Genomic DNA, 22,182 nt, shown 5'->3' with positions numbered 1-22,182 from the left:
AGAATAATTTGAAACTCTATCATGAACAAATGTGCCTTGTAAAACAGCGGGTTAATCGAATGGAATGGGAAATGGACCAGTCTGTCATGATCTTGTCTGGCCTCTAACAGTTTCAACTCTTAATACAAGACTGAGTTTTAGACAGAAAACTTTCAAGCTCTTACTTGCACTTTAATATGCAGTGTCAGTCACTGCCAGGTCCTCAGTTCATCCTGCCAGCCTGGCATTGAGTTGATCTTTAATTTTAGTGAAACATATTTTCCTGAGTTGTGGGCAGGACAGTATCCCACCATCATCAGGGTAATAGCAATGCTAAGCAAAGATACCAGAAGTTGTTGAGAAAGCAGCTATTGCTATTGCAAGCAATTGCTATCTGTTGCTAACAGGCAGCTACAGGCTAGATATACAGTATAAAATACAGCATATATATATATATAAATATATATATATAAATATATAGACACTGGTTGACAGAACAGTCACCCGAGACTGTAGACCAACATCTGCATCGCCTGGATTGATTACTAGCATGTCTGGAACAGTACACCATCAACACTAAACTGAGAGCCTTCATCAGAAACTCGATGGGGATGTGCAACGCAACTCTAGAGGCCACCTCAAAGTCAATAGTGCAAGTTACCCCTTAGGGACCCATTCAGGCAAAGTGCATGACTCTAGAAACACATTCTTTGCATTTAAATATCTCTGGAATGCTTCATTGGAGCTCGACCACACTCACGTCATGTGGAACTGCACAGCCGCGCCTTGACAGTGGTACCTATCACATCATTATTTTTGTGTTCAAGTATTTGTTAGAATTTTTTTTTTGTTTTTATTTGGCTGAATTTAATCAAAAATACAGTTTGCAAAAAGCTGTGCATTGATGTACACTCCTTTTACTCTCATCTAAATAACTCATGAGTCTGTGATTGGACGAATACGGCACACATATCACATGAAACGGCAGTAACTGAGCTTTACAATGATATAAGACGAATACATCTGCATCGAATGTATCTTTTTACCACTAGACTGATAAAAGACTGAAAAGTAATAAGTTGCCTTATACCTTTGAGTAGAACAAATCTACTGATTCCTGGGTTATCATGTCTTCCTCTATGACAAATAATCAATCAAGAGCCCACCACCATGGTGGTTATAACATGTAGAAAATCAAAGAATTTTGTCAAATGCAAATGTTTTTTTTTTTAATATTTCATATATAAACTCTATGTAAGAACTGATGGCATATCTGGATAGCACACAGTCCTGAAAAAGGAAGATATAGCACATAGAGATTGACCTTATAATGAGCAAGGTAATAGCTCAAAAGCAAAGGATGTAAAATTACCTCCAAATCAGCTTGGGTCCCAAAGGGTTAACATAAAGTGCGGCATAAACCAAGGAGACATTGTGACTGCTACTGTTCTCCATACTCCTGAACCCCCTCAGTCAGATCATCACAAAGAGTGGTTACGGATGCCGATTCTGAAGCGGGGCAACAATCAGCTACCTGCTTTGCACGGATGACATCAAGCTCTACGCCAGGAGCGAGTGAGAAATTGACTCACTGATCCATACCACCAGGATCGGGGAGAGCGAGCCTGTGTTAGTGTATGCTTCTGCCTCAACAGGTCTGAAAGAAATACTAATTAGAAACAAAATTTTGGGGGGGGGAAATATAGATATCCTTCTCTCTCTTCTGTGTTTGCATTAGGGAGCTCTGACCCACAGAGACCAGCTGTCCGAGAGTTAGCTTAGCACAATGAATGTTTGTGGGGAGGCAGACTAGCAGGCCGCTTGCCCAATTTGCTTCCACTGGCGAACCAACCGGACATATTAGTGGTGGACAAACAGCAGAAGAGGGCAGTGATGATAGATGTGGCGATAACAGCCAACGCCAACACCAGGAAGATGGGAAGGTTGAGAAGTACCAGGGGTTAAAAGAATAGCTAGAACGGATGTGAAAGACCAAGGCTGGCGAGGTCTCTGTGGTAGTAGGAGCACTTGGGACGGTGACCCGCAAACAAGGAGAGTGGCTCCATCAGATTCCAGGTATAAACCTGAAACTTCAGTCCAGAAGAGCACAGTCCCAGGAACAGCTAAGATATTGTATAGAACCCTTAAACTCTCAGCCATATAATATATATATATATGCCATGTTACTAGTTTCCCTCTATGCCTGTGACCACCAAGTGCTCCAGACTCCCTGAGTGGACAAGAGTGGCTAAAAGTGGAGTCTTGCTCGACTGCCTCCAATTCCCTTGTGTATTTATTCCAGCTTCTTCCCACATGTTTTCTGCCAGCTCACGGTTTCTCTGGGTCACTGAGTTCCAGCCACCTTTCACTGATAACTTTAGATATACCTGAGAACATACGTGACACGTCACAACAGTCTTTCTACCTTCTAAACCAGTCCCATCTGTGCAGCGTCCAGCTGTGTGTTCTGATTAGTTTTCTGGGGCAACAACTCACAACATTTCAAACAGGAGAGATATTTACAGAAAGAGATCATGTTTATTACATAGAAAATGCTAGTTTGATGATATCATTATGATTGGCCAGCAATGACAGTGTCTCAGTGTGCTGTTGCTAAGTGAATAAGAAGTGTTGGCGAAGTGGGACTGCGCATGTGCGAGAAGAGAGAATAACAGAACAGGACGGAGACGGAAGCCATACACCTGGGTGCAATATCTGGTCTTCCTGACTGAACCTACATTGAGCTTCATCAACAGTTATTCTCAAAGGTGTTATCAGCTTCATTATATGTATTTTCATCATTCTAACTGTGGGATCATGGATTTTTTTCACTATAATGTGTAAGAAAAAAAAACAACCCAAAACTCAGCAGCTTCAATTTATCATAAGGGAAGCAATCTGAAGAGGCGTCTCATCAGTGTTGTTGTTGCTTTTATGCTTAAGTGTTTCATTTTTGTGTTGAGATATGTTCATCGGGACATTGTGTTTTAAAGTTACAACTCCCTGTTGAGATGTTTCTTTTAACTTTTTATGTATTTTCCTCATACAAGTGACAGATAGCACAATTTGCACTTGCATAGTCTTCAGTCTTGTGCATGATGTACTGTCTATTTAATTACAGCACTGTGAGGTGATGATCCAGCAGTTTTTCATATTTTTACACAACAGAATATGTTTTTTTGTAGTTTTTGAAAATGTTTAGTTCTTTTGATCAAGTTTCATATAACTTCAATCACTAAATAGTAAGGAGCAGTGCAGGACATAAAACTGGCACATTGTCCATCCATCTCACTCTGGTACTGGTTTTATATCCACCGTGTCCAGGCTGATTTCAGTCCAGGCCTGAAAACGTTTTACAACACTTAACTGTTAGTGATCTGCCAATCTCTTGGCTTCCTTTCTCTGCATCCCTACTGTACCTATCAGCATACAATGCAACTCCGACCTTTATTTGAGGAATGTGGAATTGCCAGAAAATCACTTGTGTCTGTTAGGTGTGTCAAATTAATCAAGCTGTTTCAATGTAGCATGACTGTCCAGTTTTTGAAAATATGCTTCTAAAATGGTCCTCTGAATTGCCAACAACTGGAAGCATATTTGCAAATACAAAAATAGCATGAGGTAACATACGTCTTTGCAATATTTTCTCAATAACATGAGAAATCAAGAAGCCTCAGTAATATAGAATACAATGAATGTGACGGACTGGCGGCCTGTTAAGGGTGGGCTCCAGCCCTGGTAATCTGGCAGCATGTTGAATTGCAGATAATCCGGCAGAGTGTCTGATAGTTTATCTGGAAGTCTGTTTGATAGCAGGTAATCTAGCAGTATATCCAAAGGCAGGCAATCTTGCAATGTGTCCGAAAGCAGGCAATCTGGCAGCACATCCAATGGCATGTAATCCGGCAGTGTGTCCAATAGCAGCTAATCTGGCAGCGTGGCCAAATAAACTAATCTGGCAGCATGTCTGACAGCAGGTTAAACTGGAAGGACATCCGATTGCAGGTAATCTGTCAGCAGGTCAATAGCAGGTATTTTGGCAACACTTCCAATAACAGGTGAACAGGCAGCACCTCCAATAGTAGCTAATCTGGAATGCGGGTCCAACAGCAAGTAATCTGGCAGTTCACAATAGTGGCAATGGGGGCGGCACTGTGGTGCAGTGGTCAGCACTGTCGCCTCACAGCAAGAAGGTTCGGGGTTCAAGTCCCGGCTCGGGCACGGAATCTTTCTGTGTGAGTCTGCATGTTCTCCCTGTGCCTGTGTGGGTTCTCTCTGGGTGCTCTAGCTCCTTCCACAGTCCTAAAACATCAAGACCAGGTTAATCCAGACTCTAAATTGACTGTAGGTATGAATGTGAGTGTGAATGGTTGTCTGTCTATATGTGTTGGCCCTGTGATGGACTGGCAACCCACCCAGGGTGAACCCCACCTCTCACCTGAAAGCTGCTGGGATAGGCTCCACCCCTCCCACCCCCCCACCCTGTGAGCATTAACAGGATAAGCAGAAGAAAATGGATGGATGGATAGAGTCGTGGCAATGGAGGAGAATCCTGACTTTGTTCAGCATTCAAATTTGTTGTAATTGCTCCTCCTCTCCTCCACTGGAAGAACATACAGTAAAGACAATTTTTGGTGTACGTCCTAGTTGCATAGCAACTGTGTGCATATATGTGCTATGTTCATGCTGTGGTGCTCTGACAACATCTGGCCCTGTGGCAAGGGTTAGGCAAACAAAGAGAGGTTTTATAGCTTGTTGTTCTGGTAATATAATTCTGGTAATATAATGAAACAACACAAAGCATTTTGTTGTGGTGACAATATGAGGTCAATTTGGTTTAAAATCAAGAATGATAACCAACATAAGGCATCACCAGACAAACAGGAGCAGCGACCTTTTCCACCTGCCCTGATGAGCCTTTTTGGGTTAGTTCTCTTGAGCCAAAACTCTTCACAAAATTTAGAGATGGAAGCGGATGGCTCACCGTCAGTGCAGATGGACTGGTGCAGAATTTGTTCTGATGTCTGTCCCTTGGTATTTGATCCAGCTTTCATTAATGGGTTTATGGATCAGAGATCAGTAGACATGCAAGAGTGTCAGTAACGTTTATGATAGAATGAGACTGTCTAAAAGAGAAAGATGTTTTTGGATGGGCCAGGGTTAATGAATACAGTGTTTCAACCTCCCTGGTATTTTCACTTCAGTTTTTTTGCTGTTATTGTAAGCATTTTGACAGATGAATCTGAATCTTGTTGTTAATATTCAAGAATTCAGGAGAATATTAAAAGCTGTCAATTCATCAGCATTAGCAGAGAATATGCAGTATAAACCAATTGTATCACAAACCAAGGGCATCAGACCATTTACCGCTGAAATTATTCTTTTTAATTTCTCATTGCTAATGGCTTGATAAAATGTGTACAACGATACATTCATCCATCCATCAATTCATTTTCTTCCACTTATCCTATTAAGGGTCGTGGGGGGGGAGGGTGGAGCCTATCCAAGCAGCCTTCGGCGTGAGGCGGGATTCACCCTGGAAAGGGTAACCAGTCCATCACAGGGCCAACACATAGAGACAGACAACCATTCACACTCACAACCACACCTACGGTCAATTTAGAGTATCAATCAGCCTCGTCCCCATTTGAAGTCTTTGGACTGTGGGAGGAAGCTGGAGTACCAGAGAGAACCCACACAGGGAGAACATGCAGACTCCACACAGAAAGACCCCGTGCCCAAGCCGGGACTCAAACCCGGAACCGTCTTGCTGTGAGGAGACAGTGCTGACCACTGCACCACCGCACCGCCACAACAATACATACTGTAAATGAAAAAAAAAAAAATCTGACAACTGTTAAAAATCATAGATTTAACGGCATAATAAGAACTCGACAATAAGTCAATTGGACATAAAAAATCTGAACAGTTACAAAAAATCAGAGATAATTATGGGGAATCGTCTGTGTTGATTTTAACTGAGGAATAGGTCTAAACGCAACACAGTGATTAAATGGCTACTTTAGTTCGGTTTATTTTCTGGTGTATAATCTCTTTATTCTGTCTGTTGCAGGTTGCCCTTGTGGGTGGCCAACAGGACGGCCACCATGGGAGCTGTGTGCCTGGCTTTCAGGTCAAACAATACCAGGTGGCATACAGTGGACCTTTCCAGAAAGGCCAGCCACTTCTACAAGGTTAGTAAAAATGGATGGTAAAAATTCAGTTTTTTTCCTTCTGTCTCTCTCTCTCTTTCTTTTAAATTCTGTGTTATTTCTCCATACAAATCTGCATATGGGTGTGCAAACACATTTAAACCCAGAGTCTGCTTGTCTGGCTCCTGAGGGTTTGAATAAAGGCATATCCAGGAGAGCTGAGCAGAGAAAAGCCAAGTTCCCTCCAGGTCAGTGGGATAGCTGAGAGTTTGTCTGCACAGTTTCCGTCTTCACAGTCTAACTGTTCTTTGGAGCTATAAGCAGTTGTAAACAGGGCACAGAAAAATTATCTTCCAACAATATGACAACAACAGTTGTGTCTGCAAATGAACATTTTCCTTGAGTCGTAGATGATAGACTGCCTGCAGGAAGATCAATGAAAGTTGTGAGGGGTAATTCAAAAGAAGGTCACCACGTTCACCAGCAGATAGGTTGTTGTCATGGAGATGGTCAAAGAGCCTTGGCACCTTCTTGTTACTGGGGTGACCATTCAGATTTCTCACACTCTTCTGCTTTACAAAATCTGAGGCAACGGAGTTCCAATGGAAAATTCTCAAATCCATATTGCTGACATAAAGATCACCGTGAGTCTACATCCAGAACATTCTGCTAAACAAACAAATTCCCTGGGCATTTTTCTCACTTTCACTGTTTGCATATTTCCTGCCCTTAATCTTCGTCCAGCAGAACTCTATCCTTTCATTGCTGTACTGCTTTGCTACTTTGCTCCTGTGAAGTACGTCACGTCATCATCTTATCTTACTGATTACAACAAAGTGCAATTTGAGAAGGATACTGTTGTATGTGTGTCCTGATTTTGAAATGCATTGAACTGCTGCTGTACTCTCAAATTATTCTTTGGCACAGAATAGTGGTGTTCAAAACAACACATGGAAAGATCAGCATTGGTTAATTAATATTAACCTCCTTTTGACAGGGAGACTTAAAAAAAAAAAACATGGTCGTTGTTGGGTTTGTACGTTCTCTGCAGGTTAAGTGGTCACACTGGGTTGTAGATCATTGAGGATATAAAGGGAAGCTACTCTACTCTGGTACTTGGCTGTGACCCTAACAGCGTAATACATCATCCCTCTCCTGTGGATTGTGTTACATCCTGCAGTTCATGATTCATGTCCTATCAATAATTGAAACTGATCAATTTTATCATTTGGAGGCAGAAACTTCAGCTGTTTGGCTGTGGGCCCGCAGCTGTTTGCCAGAATCAGATAGCATCCTTGCCACTTCCCAGATGCTTATGAGAGCATCATCATCATGAAATCATCAACACTACATATCTTCTGCTGCCATGGAAATACAAATATCAGTGGGTTTCACACTTTGTTTTAGAACACATCAGTAGTTGCATATCTTTTGCGTCATTAAAAAGATTGGCAGGCACTCAGGACCTGACATTTCCGAAATATCTGACCACTGTTACTCTGCCACACTACAATCAAAATTAATAATGTCACTGTAAGTCATAAATGAGGCAATTCTTTCCCCCTTCTTTTCCCCGAGGTTGTCAACTGTGACTCCAATAAACAGGCCTTGTCCTTGGAATACTTTGGATTTACATTCAAATGGTTCATTTTCATAAGTTCATGCATTCATTCTAAATTTCGTGAAGGGCAGATCCTCTTTGGTGAAGTTGAATTTGATTACCATTTCATTTTCATCTGTTCAGTGATTATATTCATTCCACTCCACTGAAAAGACATGGCAAGGGCCACTGTTTCAGGTGCTCATTGTAACTTTGTTATCCAGTTGAAACTGAGGTGTTGGGCTGGTTCATACACACACACACACACACACACACACACACACACACACACACACACACATTCAAATGCACAGTCACAAACTCAAAATTTGGAAGTTTGCAACGCACAAATTTGCCAGAATAAACAGGCAAATCTTCAAGTTTTTTTCGGAGATTAATGATATACATATATTGGCCCCTTCTTTATGGCATTCAGTCATTTCCAAACGAATCCCAGCATTTATCAATATAGATGTTTGCCAAGGCTACAATCTCAAGTCAGCTCTGAGATCCTGTATGCACACTTTGAACTCAGCTTGATACAAGGGTGCAGCCCAGCAGACCAGCGAGGTCAGCATATTAATTTAGATGTAACTAAATCACATAGCTTGAATATCTCTCTCTCTCTCTCTCTCTCTATATATATATATATATATAGATATATATATATATAGATATATATATATATATGTGTGTGTGTGTGTGTGTGTGTGTGTGGTCCTCTGCTTATCTGGGTTGCGGGGGCAGCAGCCTCAGCAAGGAAACCCAGACAGCTCTCTCCCCAGCAACTTCCACAGCTCCTCCGAGGGAATCCCAAGTCGTTCCCAAACCAGCTGAGAGATATAATCCCTCCAGCGTGTCCTGGGTTGGCCCCGAAGCCTCCTCCCGGTTCATACCCGGAGTCCAGGAGGCATCCTCTTCAGATGCCAGACCCACCACTGACTCTGGCTCTACTCTGAGCCCCTCCCGTGTAACTGAGCTTCTCATCCTGTCTCTAAGGGAGAGCCCAGCCACCCTGTGGAGGAAACTCATTTCGGCCGCTTGTATTCACAATCTTGTTCTTTCGGTCATCACCCAAAGCTCATGGCTATAAGTGAGGGTTGGAACGTAGATCAACCGGTAAATCAAGAGCTTTGCCTTTTGCCTAAGCTTCCTCTTTACCAAAATGGAAGGGTTTAGCACCCGCATCACTGTGGACACCGCCCCTATCCGCCTGTCAATCTCCCACTCCATCCTACCCTCACTCGGGAACGAGATCCCGAGATACTTGAACTCTTCCACCTGAGGCAGGACCCATCAGGACCCATCAGGCCATGACCAACAAGGTGGTCATGGCCTGATGGAGTTAAGAGGACCACATAATCTGCAAAAAGCAGACATCCTCCTGCCACCAAACTCAACATCCTCCATCATCTGGCTGTGCCTAGAAATTCTGTCCATCCACCCCATCATGGATCCTTCCACTGTCAGACTATCTCCCCTGTTGACGTCAGTAGACCTCCCATTCCCACTGTAAATCGTGTGAACAAGTTTCTGCCTTCCCCTCAAGTTTTTGCCTCAGCATCTGCAATGCCTGCACATTGCTTGGCCTTCAGCCTGACAGCTCCCCTCACCTCTGGTGTCCACCGGCGGGTTCGGGGATTACTGCCACGTCCAGCCCCAGCAGCCTTGCGGCCACAGCTCTCATCAGCAACCTCAACAATGGTAGAGGAGAACAGGGTCTGATTTCAATATTAAGGATTAAAAAATCCAAAAAATCCTTATATCGGTCAATTACATTTTTTAGATTTTTCATGTAAAAAAAAGACAAAATACCTGCCTTTGATGTTTAAATATAGTTCCAAACAATTGTTCCAAAGATTTAAATTGAAGGGCGACACCCACTGCCATCTCACTTAACATAAAGAAGTCTCTCTCACAGTGTCAACATTTACAAAGTAATACATTTACTAAGGGAAAATTCATGGTAGGGCTGTTATTATTGTTTTTAAAGAGGTCAGTTAGTCTATTAGTATATTAGTTATATATAAATAAATAAAACAAGTGGTGCAGATGTTGGTCGACAGATGTAGAAATCATCAACGTTTACTGTTGATGTTTTCTGTTTGTTCATCTTTTTATTTCATGCTGTGATGAAAAGGCTTGTTTGATTGCCTACAGAACACTGTACTTTATTTTGTGTGCCTGTTGTATCTCCTAGTTTAGTATGATAGACTTATAATCAGAGTATTTTGCATTAAGTCAATATGTTTTGTTGTGTTTGTGCGCATCTGTCTGCTGACTGGCTGTCGGCTCCTCTGGAGGTAGTCGTGCTGCCAACGCGTCTCTCCAGCTGCAGTCAGCTAGTGTTGGCTTTTTCCACAGAGCTGAGCAAGTTTTACAAATTAATTTGTTCAGTTATTCATTCATGTTGGAATGACTTCTTTATGACAGTATGATGAAATGCAGCAGAAATATGTAAACTCAAACAGAAATAATTTATAGTTTGTTAATGCAATCTGTCATTGATTGTGGAGCATGTTATATTTCCCTTCTGTTCATTTAGCCACCTCTTCATTTATTTCATCACCCCAATGTTTCCTACGCCACATTACCAGGCTATATTGGTAGAATATCATTACCTGCTTCAAGGACATGCACATAATTGGCTGCATCATAATGCCCTGGAATAACATGGAATGGAGCTTCCTACTTTTATGGCTTTCAAGTGATGTGTAGGGCTTGTGGAAATGTTTTTGTAAGACCTAACCTTTGCAGTTTGCAGTTGCAGTATTCAGTTTTTAAAATTAGCTGTCAAACATACACATTTTCCCACACAAAACATTGGTAGCATTTGAGCTGTTCCTCCCTCAGTCTTTTTCTTCTCTTTTTCAGCTTTGTTGTGTTTGATTCGGTCAGCCAGTGAGGCATTTTGTCATCTGGAGGTTCAGTGGTGTGTGTAGTAAGAGACGGAACGTAGTTCTGCTTTAGTGCTCTGCTGTGTGACGACAGAGTGGTTCCATTACCTGGAATATGTTTCTGTCAGCAGAAATGCTCCTCACTGTTGGGGGGTTCCATAGCTCAACACCATGTGGAAAGAAACATACCACACACACAGTGTTTCCCCCATGGTTTGGTATGCAAAATATGTCACGAAATCCACACAGGAACATTGAGTGAGCTTATTGGTCAAATGTGTCTGTGGCACAAGTGCAGTCAGACAATAGACATGATATGTGGGTCCTGTGTTCTGGATGAGGGCATACTCTTGCAAACTGTTATCCATCCATTGTCTTCCGCTTATTCCTGTTAGGGGTCGCGGGGGGTGGAGCCTATCCCAGCAACTATGGGCGAGAGGCAGGGTTCACCCTGGTCACCAGTCCATCACAGGGCCAACACATAGAGACAGACAACCATTCACACTCACATTCATACCTACGGTCAATAGAGTATCAATCAGCCTCGTCCCCTCTTGATGTCTTTGGACTGTGGGAGGAAGCTGGAGTACCAGAGAGAACCCACACAGGAACAGGGAGAACATGCAGACTCACACAGAAAGATCCCATGCCCGACCCGGGATTCAAACCCGGAACCCTCTTGCTGTGAGGCGACAGTGCTGACCACTGCACCACCGTGTCACCGCAAACTATTGTGTTTTTTTAATTTTGTTTGCAGTTGCTGCATGTTAACCTTCCAAGCATAACAGAATTTGTAACCCCACAGTTGACCACACTTTGTGATCAAATTGTCAAATGAAAAAACCTCACTAAATTAATAAATATTATATATTAATGTTAATAAATATTAACATTTAAATTAGACAATTACAAAATATATTTACATGAAGTATGAAAGAAATAAAAATATTTATTGCACCATCATTGCACTTTGCTGAAAACAGACATGTGAATGTGAGTGCTCAGTGGCTGCAGTTGTACAGCCCAATGGCTGCCAGCAGCAATGACCTGTGGTGGCACTGACGGCACAGCAGTCCAGAGGTGAAGGACCTGCTTGGGAAAGTGGAGGTGTTGTATATGATGGAGGCCATCTTGGCCAGCATCCTTCTGTCTGCGACCTCCTGGATGCAGTCCAGTGGACAGTCCAGGACAGAGCTGGCTGTCCTCACCAGTTTGTCCAGGCGCTTGCTGTCCCTGTCCGTGACTCCACTACCCCAGCCCACGATACATTCTTGAAACCTGTGAGTAATCCCGAAGTCAGTTGCTGACATCTGTGGCTAAATGTTTTGAATAATCCTTGACTGATTCATGCTCTAGACACCCCATCAATTCTATTTTTGTTAAATGGAATTAAACATAAGAATAAAATACATCTGGATTTGCAACTCAGAAAATGTGTTTGACTGCTCAGTGTCCTGGTGAGGGTGAACATGTACCCAGGAAAAGAGGCATCTGAATTAAACTCATCTGGATGAAACAAGGCAGGTGTGATAAAGTCCCAACATGTACACTGCTCTGTACACCGTGCTATGTTGGTGATTTATGTCTGCACATAAATGCACAATAGAGACGCTTGTTGATCACTGTAGACCCTCAGTGTGTTCTGATGCCATAAAAAAAGGAATACGAGTTGCAATGAAAACAAGATATAAAATAAGACAACAAAGGAAACAATTGTGACTCGAGACTTCACAGTTCAGCTTCAAACAGGTTGTACGGTTGCGCCAAATGCTTGAGACTATTTTTGTGACTTGATCAGATTTGTGTGTCAATTAAAGAGCAGCAAAGTTAAATAACAGTATTTTACAGAGGAATGTGCCTAGCTTGAGCAAATCGTACAAATCATGTACTCCAATTGATGTACTTAAGGGAGAGCATTGATTTTTTTTCACCGTCCCACCATCCATTTTGTTCTGTTTGAACAAATTGTCAGCTGAGTGTTGCCGTGATTCATTCTCAGTCCTGCAGGCTGCAGCCAGGCCTAGTGACACATGCAGATTTATGTTAATTCTGCTCAGCCCTTTGCCACCTGCTGTAGACCTCCCTATATAATTACCAGCAGAGGGGCTGGATACCTGTTGGCGCAGACCTGGGTTCAAGGACATCCATCTCTGCTCATGGCCATACCAAGAAACAAACCCATTTACATACAATTTGCAAACATTCACTCTTTCTTTTCCTTCTTCACTGTGTGCGCCCTTTTTTTGTCATCGCTCCTTACCTACATCTCCTCTCTCTGACACTTGTTCTTACCCCTTGTCTTTTTATTTTGCATGTTCCTCCATTCACTCCACCTCTTCTCATCTTTTCTCAGATCGCCATTGCTTACATAAAAAATTGATGCAAGTGAAAATGGAAACATACTGTATAAATAAATGGAAAAGGGAAGGTCACATCAGGGGAGCATGTCTCTTTCTCTTTCCACCTCAGAGAACAACTGTATAAATAAACGCAGGGGTGTACAGACATGCCTTTTATTTAACCTGGTGAATGTTTAACAGTGGTGTGCTCCAATGCTCACTCTGCTGTCAGACTTCAATGTTGTCATTTTTGGGGGGTTAGCAGCTCATTTTTTAGACTAATAGCATTAACAATAACCCATGTAAACCGTTCACCCACGTTTCTAATTTTTAACCAACCGAGGATTTTCAGGAATGCGCTCATCTCCTCTCTGCATCTTCAATGCTAGATTGAAGTGTTACACTGTTAGCTTGACACCGCCCAAAGCCTACCGCTCAATTTGAAAAGCATTGTGGGCTGAGCAAAATAAAAGCTTAATAGAAAAATTTGGAAGTTGCTTTTTTTGAGAAAGAAGTTGGGTTTATTCAGGTAGAAGAGAGGTGAGTACTAATTTGTTCTGCTGAATAATGGATGCAAATGAAAAATTGCTTCCAATTTATGAAATAACTGCTGGAATTTGTCAATTATTTGCTCCAAATGCTTTTCTGAAAATTCCTCTCTGCAACAGTAATGATCAGAAACATAGTGGATTCTCAGAAAACAGTTTATGGGTCTCTAGATTGAATGATTTTGAACTTTAACTTCACCCTCCTACATCTAAAAATTATAACTGCCATATTTCTGTATTACAAATAACACCTCCGCAGGGTTGAAACTGATTAGAAAGGCCGAGAGCTGAATGGCATTTAGTGAATGATAAATGAGACTCTCACGTCTGAAAAGTTGCTTTCATAGTTTAAACTTTTTCTTTCTAGCAGTGGGTTGTGCTGGGATGTGGAGAAATGCAGCAGTTAGATGTATTGATTTCCAGATGGTGTTATAGCTCACCTTGGTTTTGCAAGCTGTTTGTTTCTTGTCTCACTATTGCTCCCTTGGAGATGGCTGTGAGGTTGATTCTGTTTGCTAACCCGGCAAGCTGTCAGAAATAATGGTACTCATAATCGCATTCACTGGGCTTGTTCATGAGCATTATAGCCAGGAGTGGGCCTGATTTACAGGTCATTATAAAAAAGGGTAACAAATGCAAAACTGAGAGCAAAGCATCGTTTTGATGTGATGTGCACCGACAAACTGTAGGCCATGTTGAAAGATAAAATATGGAGAAGAAATGGGAAGAGCCACCTTATCTGCATGGTGCAGAAAAGGAACACTGATGGCTCTGTTGGGCTTTCTGCAAGCCCGCCATCCAACATGATTGCCCCTCAAATACATGCCAGCCTTTTCTAGCATCATCCACATTCCTTGAATTTCTCGACTCAAACAAGAAGAAATTAACTGAGGGAGATAGTCCTCTTCTGGCTTGGCATTACAAGAAGTAAGTCTTCCACTTCATGCTCAGCAGCAGTGTGGACGTGGAGCTCTCCTGTTTGGCACAAGGCCGGAGGCATATTAACTGCTTTGGGCTCCAAAGACCGCGTTGCTGGCACAATTCTTGTCTCTCGCCTGTGTTCCCTCTGACTTTATCATCCAGGCAATTTAAAAGCACTTGAATTCAGATATAGCCTAGTGGTTTTAGATAAATTGGACAAATGGAACAGCTCTCTCAACTGTTTTATTTCCACTTCCCCAGCTACAGGCTTGGCTTTCGAAGTTTAGATGATAAAGTTTGCTGTCCTTTACTGCTCAGAGCACACAATAATATTTTCAGGAAATTTGTTAAACCACTACCAGACACGTACACATTACAAACCTTAAGGTGCATTATCCTTTAAAGCTTCACCCAGCAGCTAATAAAAGATGAATTCTCTGATTTATTTTCTGCTTGAAAGGTTGTTTACTTCCAGCTACATTTCATGCAAATGTGGACATCCTCTGTTCATACAGGACATTATGGTATACTGGCTCTTCCTTTCAGTCATTCAGTGATGTAGTGATTTAGTGACCTGTTGTCTCTGCAGGGCTGCACATAGTCACTTGGTGAAGACACACTGATATTTATCATTCACATGATTTATCATTGAACTGACAAATGAAGGCACGTGTTCCTTATCAGTCAGATATAATGTCACCTGTGAAAAAACAATTGTATCAACATGGACAAAAAGTTAAGAACCTAAAATGTTTTGCAAATGAAAAAGTATAGTTGAACACATTTTTGTCAAATCAACGTGTCTTGAAATAACAGCCTGTGCAAATGTAACATTGACCTCACCAGTTGGTCTCCATGTCAGCTGGGAGCTTGTGTCTCACCGCTGTTGTGTATTGATCTGGCAGAAGCAAAGTGGGGTGGGCAGAGGCTCCAGAGTTTGAGTATGAACACAAACCTGGTTGAAGGTGACAAGTCACCCAAAAAGTGTTTTAATTCCATTTCAAGTACTCACAGATGGGTATCTTTGTGCTCAAAAAGTTGTTGCTTTTTAAATCTCCTGCATTACTTCTCTGTCGCAGCCATGTATATTGAGCTCGACCCTCTGAACTACCAACAACAGCAGAACTCTCCAAAAATGTATGCTTAGAAACTTTTAAACGCACCGGCTGGCAAAATCCTCCTGTTCTTTATACAGCTTTATACACATAATCCACAAGCATTCTGATTTGAGCAAAAGGCAAGTATAAACTGACATTTAGGGACAGTTGTCTGCAGTTGACAGCTCTTCTTATTCATTGACTGGGTCACCATTAGCTTCAAGCCAAATATATGTGGCTGGCTCCACATGCATACCAGAGTCCCAAAGAAGTGATGCAGAAGTGGGAAATGTCTCTGTCAGCTCAAGGAACTCGAGTACTTGAAAGGAAATATACCCTTTTGGGTGAACTGTATCCTAAAGGGTACTTTTTTACTGTCAGGATCTAACTGAAGGTTGACATGAGCTTCCCATGGTACTGAATGAACACGAAAGGCAGTTTAAGTAAACCTACAGTTAAATTGCTGTACCCCACACACTGATGTTCTACTTACTAGGCTGGACAAACCCCACCTTACAATCGCCCTCTACCATCTAGAGACGGTGGATGCGTGGATTGATGTCCTCACTTGCCTCTCAGTGCCGTGCAGGATGCATCTCCGATTCACGCCACTCTTATGCCTGTAATGGCGGAGCATTAATCACCTTCTGTAGCCACAGTAACCAGGACTTCCAGCTTCTTTTCTGGTGTATTTTTAATTTGACCATAAATCAAGGTCTGCTTTTGACAAATGACTATAATTACAGGAAAGGCCATTATTGATATGAACATGCATGTGTGTGTGAGTGTGTATGTGAGTGTGTGGAGGGTGTATCTTTATACAGAGAGTTGGTGAATGTGAACATATTAAAACCATTAACTGCTAACAACTAACATTTTCTTAAATATGTGGTGGTCATGGAGAGAGTGTGTTTGGAGGGCGCCAAGGTAATGACAGAATCCATGTGTGTCTCTAGTGGACCACTATCTGGCCCACAGCTGCTTTCACCATCATATGGGTCAACTCATGACTGGAGGCTGCTTGGTGGATAATTAGGAAGGCCGGGGTGTAAAGCAAGGGAATGTTGTTGCTGAAAGATAAGTAAATGGTGTGAGGGCTGTGGGAGGGAGAACATGTAGAGCCGAAGCACCAGCAAAGTGACACACACACACACACACAAAAAATCCACTGCACGGCTCAAAAAGGCATGAAAATACACATTATTGTGAGTGATGGTAGATACATTTTGATACGGTTAAATGAAGCTGCATAAGGAATGTGGAGATTCACTTGTCTGCCGGTGCGTTTGCGCTTGTGAGTGTCATTCGTCAACATACTCTCGTCAAGCTCATAGTGAGATTTAGGAACATGGCAGCGTTGATAAAAAAAACACCAGATGAGAAATGTAAGTGCAAATCCATGAGTTAGAAGAAAAAGGAAAATAACGAAATGCCTAGATTGAGCTCATGCTTTCCATGGACCTGTGCGCACTGAAAATACAGTAGCAGCCTAATTTCCTGGAAAATATGTCCAATGACCACAACTGCATTATATGGAGGTGACACAGAATGTGTTAAAACTGCATGGCAGTATCATGGAAACAATCCACGTGAGGGAAAGTCAGTTCGGATCATTTGTTATGGCGGGCAGACAAATTCTTTGTTTCAAGAAAGTCAAATATTGGGCTTCAGTTACTTTTTTTTCAAACCACTCATTCATTTGAAAAGGCTGGCATCGGTGAAGTCATTCAAATTGTAAAACAAGTAAATGATAACATTTTCTAAACCACAGCCAATAATCACAGCTCTCAATGGTGACAAAAGGATGCGTCCTCCACAAAAGGGCCCTAACTGGAGTTCCATTTGTCTGTGGCACATCATTTTTACATGACGTGCCACCATTATAAAATAAAGGGACCATATTACACCTCTATCCCCGTTCAACAGTTTTGTTTTAGTGATGTATTCAACACCACTAACATGTATTTTTGCCATGATACTATCTGATTTTGTCACTCTGTCAGAAACTGGCAATTGGGGGTCTTGCTCCCCCCGCAAGAAGCCCATTCTGTAATTGGCCAGAAGCTTAGAGTGTGTTACCTCCCTTACCATAACCAGAGTTCGCCATTCCAGGCAGCCTGACATGAAAACATCCTTGTCAGTGGAGCATAAATGAAATGACATTTTCAATGAAGCCCTTTGTGATGCATGAAGGGGCATCATTTCTGAACCCAGCGAGCGTCTATATTCAAATTTTGCTCTTTGCACAAGAAAAATGTGAGCGAGGGAATCAAAAAGTAGCTTTTTTATTATGGATCCTTTAAGACGCAAGCACACACAAGCACACACTCATCCTGTTTAATAAAAGATTATTGCTGGCGCTATATGATCCCCCATCTACTCCTAAAGTGGTTTTAATATCTGGTAAAACAGTTGGCTTTTTAATGTGAGCACCAAATGAGTTGTGACTTGCCCCATCAGACCACACCAGAATTACTTCGGTTTGTTTATGATTATTGAAACTGTGAACTGAAATGGCTAAAAGAAACAAAAAAAAGAGTCTTTTTTAACTCTCATTTAACATCAGTTTTTGGATTCACTCACAATAAATACTGTGCTCCTCAAGGATTTCTTCACATAACCTGTCTAACTTTTGGTGGACTTGGAGGTAGCACAAGGTTTTGAGAACTTTTTTGCATTGATATGCTTTGTCGATCTGTGGGGGGGGGGGGGGGGGGGGGGATGAGATCGTGAGAGGGAATCACAACGTGCAAGTTGCCAGTGGAATGACAAAATGAAGAGCTAAAATTACAAAACTGGAAGCTTAAAAATAATGTAATTCATACAAAGTGCGTTCACTGCTGAAATCATTTATTTAAATGTTTATTTCTGTAAGATAAGGGCACATATCGTAGTTAATGCTTAACCTGAGACACTCACAAGTCTCCCCTGTATATTCTGTGTATGTGTGGAATGTGACCAGATACCAAATACTTTATTTGTCACCAAAGGATGAGCCAAGGGCGAGATGAGTTACACACGCAATTTCCTCATACAGATATCAAAAATTAATCACAATTATTGCTGGTTGAACATAATAATGGCACACATTAGAATTATACAAACAGCACATATACATTTGATTGTGTATGTACGCTAAACTTGAGCAGTCCGTTTCCCAAATGGAGGCAGAGTGAGCATGAGGCGTCACAGCAGCACTGCGCCACCGAGCCTGGGAGGGTAGGCTGCAGCCAAGGGCCGAGGCCAGACATGGGCAAACTACGGCCCGCGGGCCATATACGGCCCGTTAGGCTTTTTAATCCGGCCCGCCAACTTGTCCACATTATAGTAAAAACCCATGGATGTGTAAAAACCCAATTCATTTCCCTTTTTCACCCTTTCCCCTGCAATACCCTCGTTTCCCTAATAGATGGCACACTAGTCTAGACACAATGACCTTTGTTGGAGTGTAACATTCCTGCTGCCATTTCCGCCCTTCGGTAAAAATGAGCGGACCAAAGAAAAGAAAAGTGGACACTGAGTGCCGAGTGTTTAAAAAGGAGTGGACAACAAAATATTTTTTCACTGAAGTCCAATCAACGGCTGTATGTCTGATATGCCAAGAAACGGTTGCAGTTTTCAAAAAGAGTACCATATCAGCTGTCACTTTGCTATGAAGCATGCAAACTATGCTAGCAAGAAGTCAACACAACAATGGGCGACTACTGCTCAGAGCCTTTCTCTGAAAGCGAGTTTTTGAAAGAATGCATGGTAGAGATAGAGCACAGAAGATGCTGGCATTGTGTGTCTCCACCTACGTGTGAGCAGACTTTCAGCGTCATGAACATGAACAAAGCCCGTCACAGATCGCGGTTAACTGACCAACACCTCAGATCTATCCTGAGAATTGCCACAACAAAACTCACTCCAGACTTTGATGCAGTGGCAAAAAAGGGAGACCAACAAGTTTCTCTACTGTGTTATGAAAAAAATGCATATGGAAAGTTTGGAGGAGCATCTTTTCATTCAGAGCAATGTGTGCATTTACGCACAGCAGCGATACAGTAGCTTAATTAACATGCCACACATCACTCTCAATTTAAAGACCCCTTTCTAGTTTCTGCTGCAGGCAGGATATTTAATACAGTCTCTCAGGACAAACCGTCCGTTATTTTGCGGGGTTTAAAAACAATTAGAAATTATTGAGCTTGACTATTTCGTTGGGTAATAAATGTTGAAAGTGATTCCATTGATCTTTTTCCAGTAAATGTTGATTTCTTTAACTTTGCACCTTCAATTGAAATGTATAAAAAATAGATGCAATCTCCAGGTTTGATAAATTACATTGCGTGTCCAAATGCTCCTGCCTGTCAAATCTTAGAGCCCATTGTGGCCCGCAAGTCAAAAAGTTTGCCCACCCCTCGTCTAGGCACTGCCGCCCAGGGAAGGTGGCAAGGGCAGAGGCAGAATGGAGGTGGTGGAAAGGGGAGGAGGATGGGGGTAGGAACATGAGGGAGGGTACGTGCAATTTTGCATCACCAATGCGGGTGGGATTCTCCTGGAGGACAGCAATGGGGGCAGATGTCCTTCAGCAGCTGATAAGATTGCCGTGTTTGGGTTTGGGTTCAGAGGAGCACACATTCCAGTCCATCTTATCTTACAGCCAGTCCAAATTCGTATGATACTATATTTTCCTGGTCCTGAGCATCAACCTCTTCACCGAGTGGACAACTCCTCCAAGACGGTTTCCACTTTACGTTGTAGTTCAAGAATTAATAGTCTGTTGTTGCACCGCTTTGCCAGCCTCATTAATAATGACGGGCAGATGTGAAGATCCAGATTTGGTGGCAGCCTTCATCTTCCCAATTTTGCGGTATGTGAGGGCACTTCCTTGTTCGAGGAGGAGAAGCCCAGCAACCATGAATCCAAAACAACTAGAGGTTCTCGATATCCTCCACACAGAATGGCGTCAAGCACGCAACATGCCAGTTCCTCCAGGGATCGAAGACAAAGTCCGCAGGATGGGATTTCCTTGTTGAAGTTATGGTGTCAGTAATGTCGAGAGACCAGCTGATCAATTCCATGATTATTTGAGTAGTTTGATGTACCGTAAATTCCGGACGATAGAGCGCACCGTTATATAAGCCGCAGATACTTATTTTAGGGAAAAAATCAACTTTGTACACGTATAAGCCGCACCGGTAAATAAGCCGCGGTGCACGGCGGAAACACCTCGGCCGCCCGTTCTCTGCTTGTTGACCCAGTCTTCCAGAGCGTTTTCAAGTCCGGGCCATCTGCTATTATGACCTCTGAAAGCTTTTGTCGTCTTTTTGCATTGGGTCAGTTCGTCATGTTGCCGCCTCCAGCGTGTCACCATCGATTCGTTTATGTCAAACTTACGTGCTGCAGCTCTATTTCCATCTGCCACCGCCAGATTGATTGCCTTTAACTTGAAAGCTGCATCATAAGCATTCCTTTTTCTGCTCTCCATCTTGAGGGTGAGTACAAATGACTGAAAATATCGTGTGATGCTCTTTTTACACTGCACCGCGGCATGGACTGGACGCTCCAAGTACAGTACTTAGAGAAATTACCATAACATTTGGCTAGGAATTTCCCTAAGTACGGTACTTGGAGCTGCCATCAGGAACAATAGGGAATTACTGCCCGCTGCCGCTGCCCGCCACACCCCAGGGTGAAGGTAAAATCCTCGTATAAGACGCACCGGAGTATAAGCCGCGGGGCATGAAGTGTCGAAAAAAGTCGCGGCTTATAGTCCAGAATTTACGGTAGTTGGAAAGTTCACTACCGAGTTGAGATCGAAGTTGAAACAGAGATAGACAAGACAGAAAAGGAGGAGAGAGGAGGAGTGTGACCAAGTCCCAACCCAGACTCAGGGGGTTCACCCTGGACAGGTCACCAGCCCATCACAGGGCCAACACAGACAACCATTCACACTCACAGTCACACCTACAGTCAATTTTAAGTATTGGGTTAGCCTAGCCCAGCTGGGGCTGAAACTGGGACCTTTTTGCTTTGAGGCGCCAGTGCTAACCACTGCACCACTGTGCTGCCCCGCTGAACTACAGCGTGCTATTTTTTTGCAGTTACTTTTATAGGAGCAGATCATTCATGGATTTTGACACATGCACTTTATTAAGGAAATGAGATTCAGCTTGTTAGACTGGCCTTTTTACTGCAAAAAAGAGAACAAAAATTGTGTTCATGATTTGAGTCCTAAACCTCAATTCAAATCTGAAGTCACTGTGAGTGTGACGTAAGTGTGAGACAAGTACGAATGGCGAGTTCAAGTCCCAAACTGTGTGCAGTTATATGAGTGCTCCATCAGCATTACTTAAGCAAATTTAACCATCTTGTGACTAGGCTTGTCACGAGAACCGATACTAAGGTACCAAGTCGGTACAAAGATGTGACGGTACTGACTTTTGTAGAATACCCGAAGTACCGGTGGTACCGAGATCTGGCTGCTTCTTTAGCATTGTTTTTCTGCTGTAAATGAGCGATTATCTGGCAACCCTCCCATGGTGCTGATCTGGGTCGTCAACTCCAGCGACAGCTGCCCCTCAGTTAATTGAGAAGAAAAACGCCAAAAGTCGCGAATGGAAATACTTTGGATTCGAGGCTGATGAGGAGGGATTACTTATTGATG

The 22,182-nt window shown here is 42.6% G+C and overlaps 1 protein-coding gene across 1 annotated transcript in view; it reads left to right on the top strand.

Moving 5' to 3' along the window:
* The window catches only part of cdh13 (cadherin 13, H-cadherin (heart)), a 467,163-nt gene that overhangs the window by 123,553 nt on the left and 321,428 nt on the right, over nucleotides 1–22,182 (top strand). Inside the window, exon 2 of the mRNA XM_086208214.1 lies at nucleotides 6,053–6,173. Coding sequence (XP_086064340.1) covers nucleotides 6,053–6,173 — 121 coding nt within the window. The remainder of the gene's footprint in view (nucleotides 1–6,052; nucleotides 6,174–22,182) is intronic.

This window comes from Aulostomus chinensis, chromosome 7, assembly GCF_037954235.1.
Source record: "Aulostomus chinensis isolate RoL2024-O1b breed Wild chromosome 7, RoL_Achi_v1.0, whole genome shotgun sequence".
NCBI classification, from domain to species: Eukaryota; Metazoa; Chordata; class Actinopteri; order Syngnathiformes; family Aulostomidae; genus Aulostomus; species Aulostomus chinensis.
Note: the sequence above shows the minus strand (reverse complement) of the source record. Positions and strands in the feature narration are given on the sequence as shown.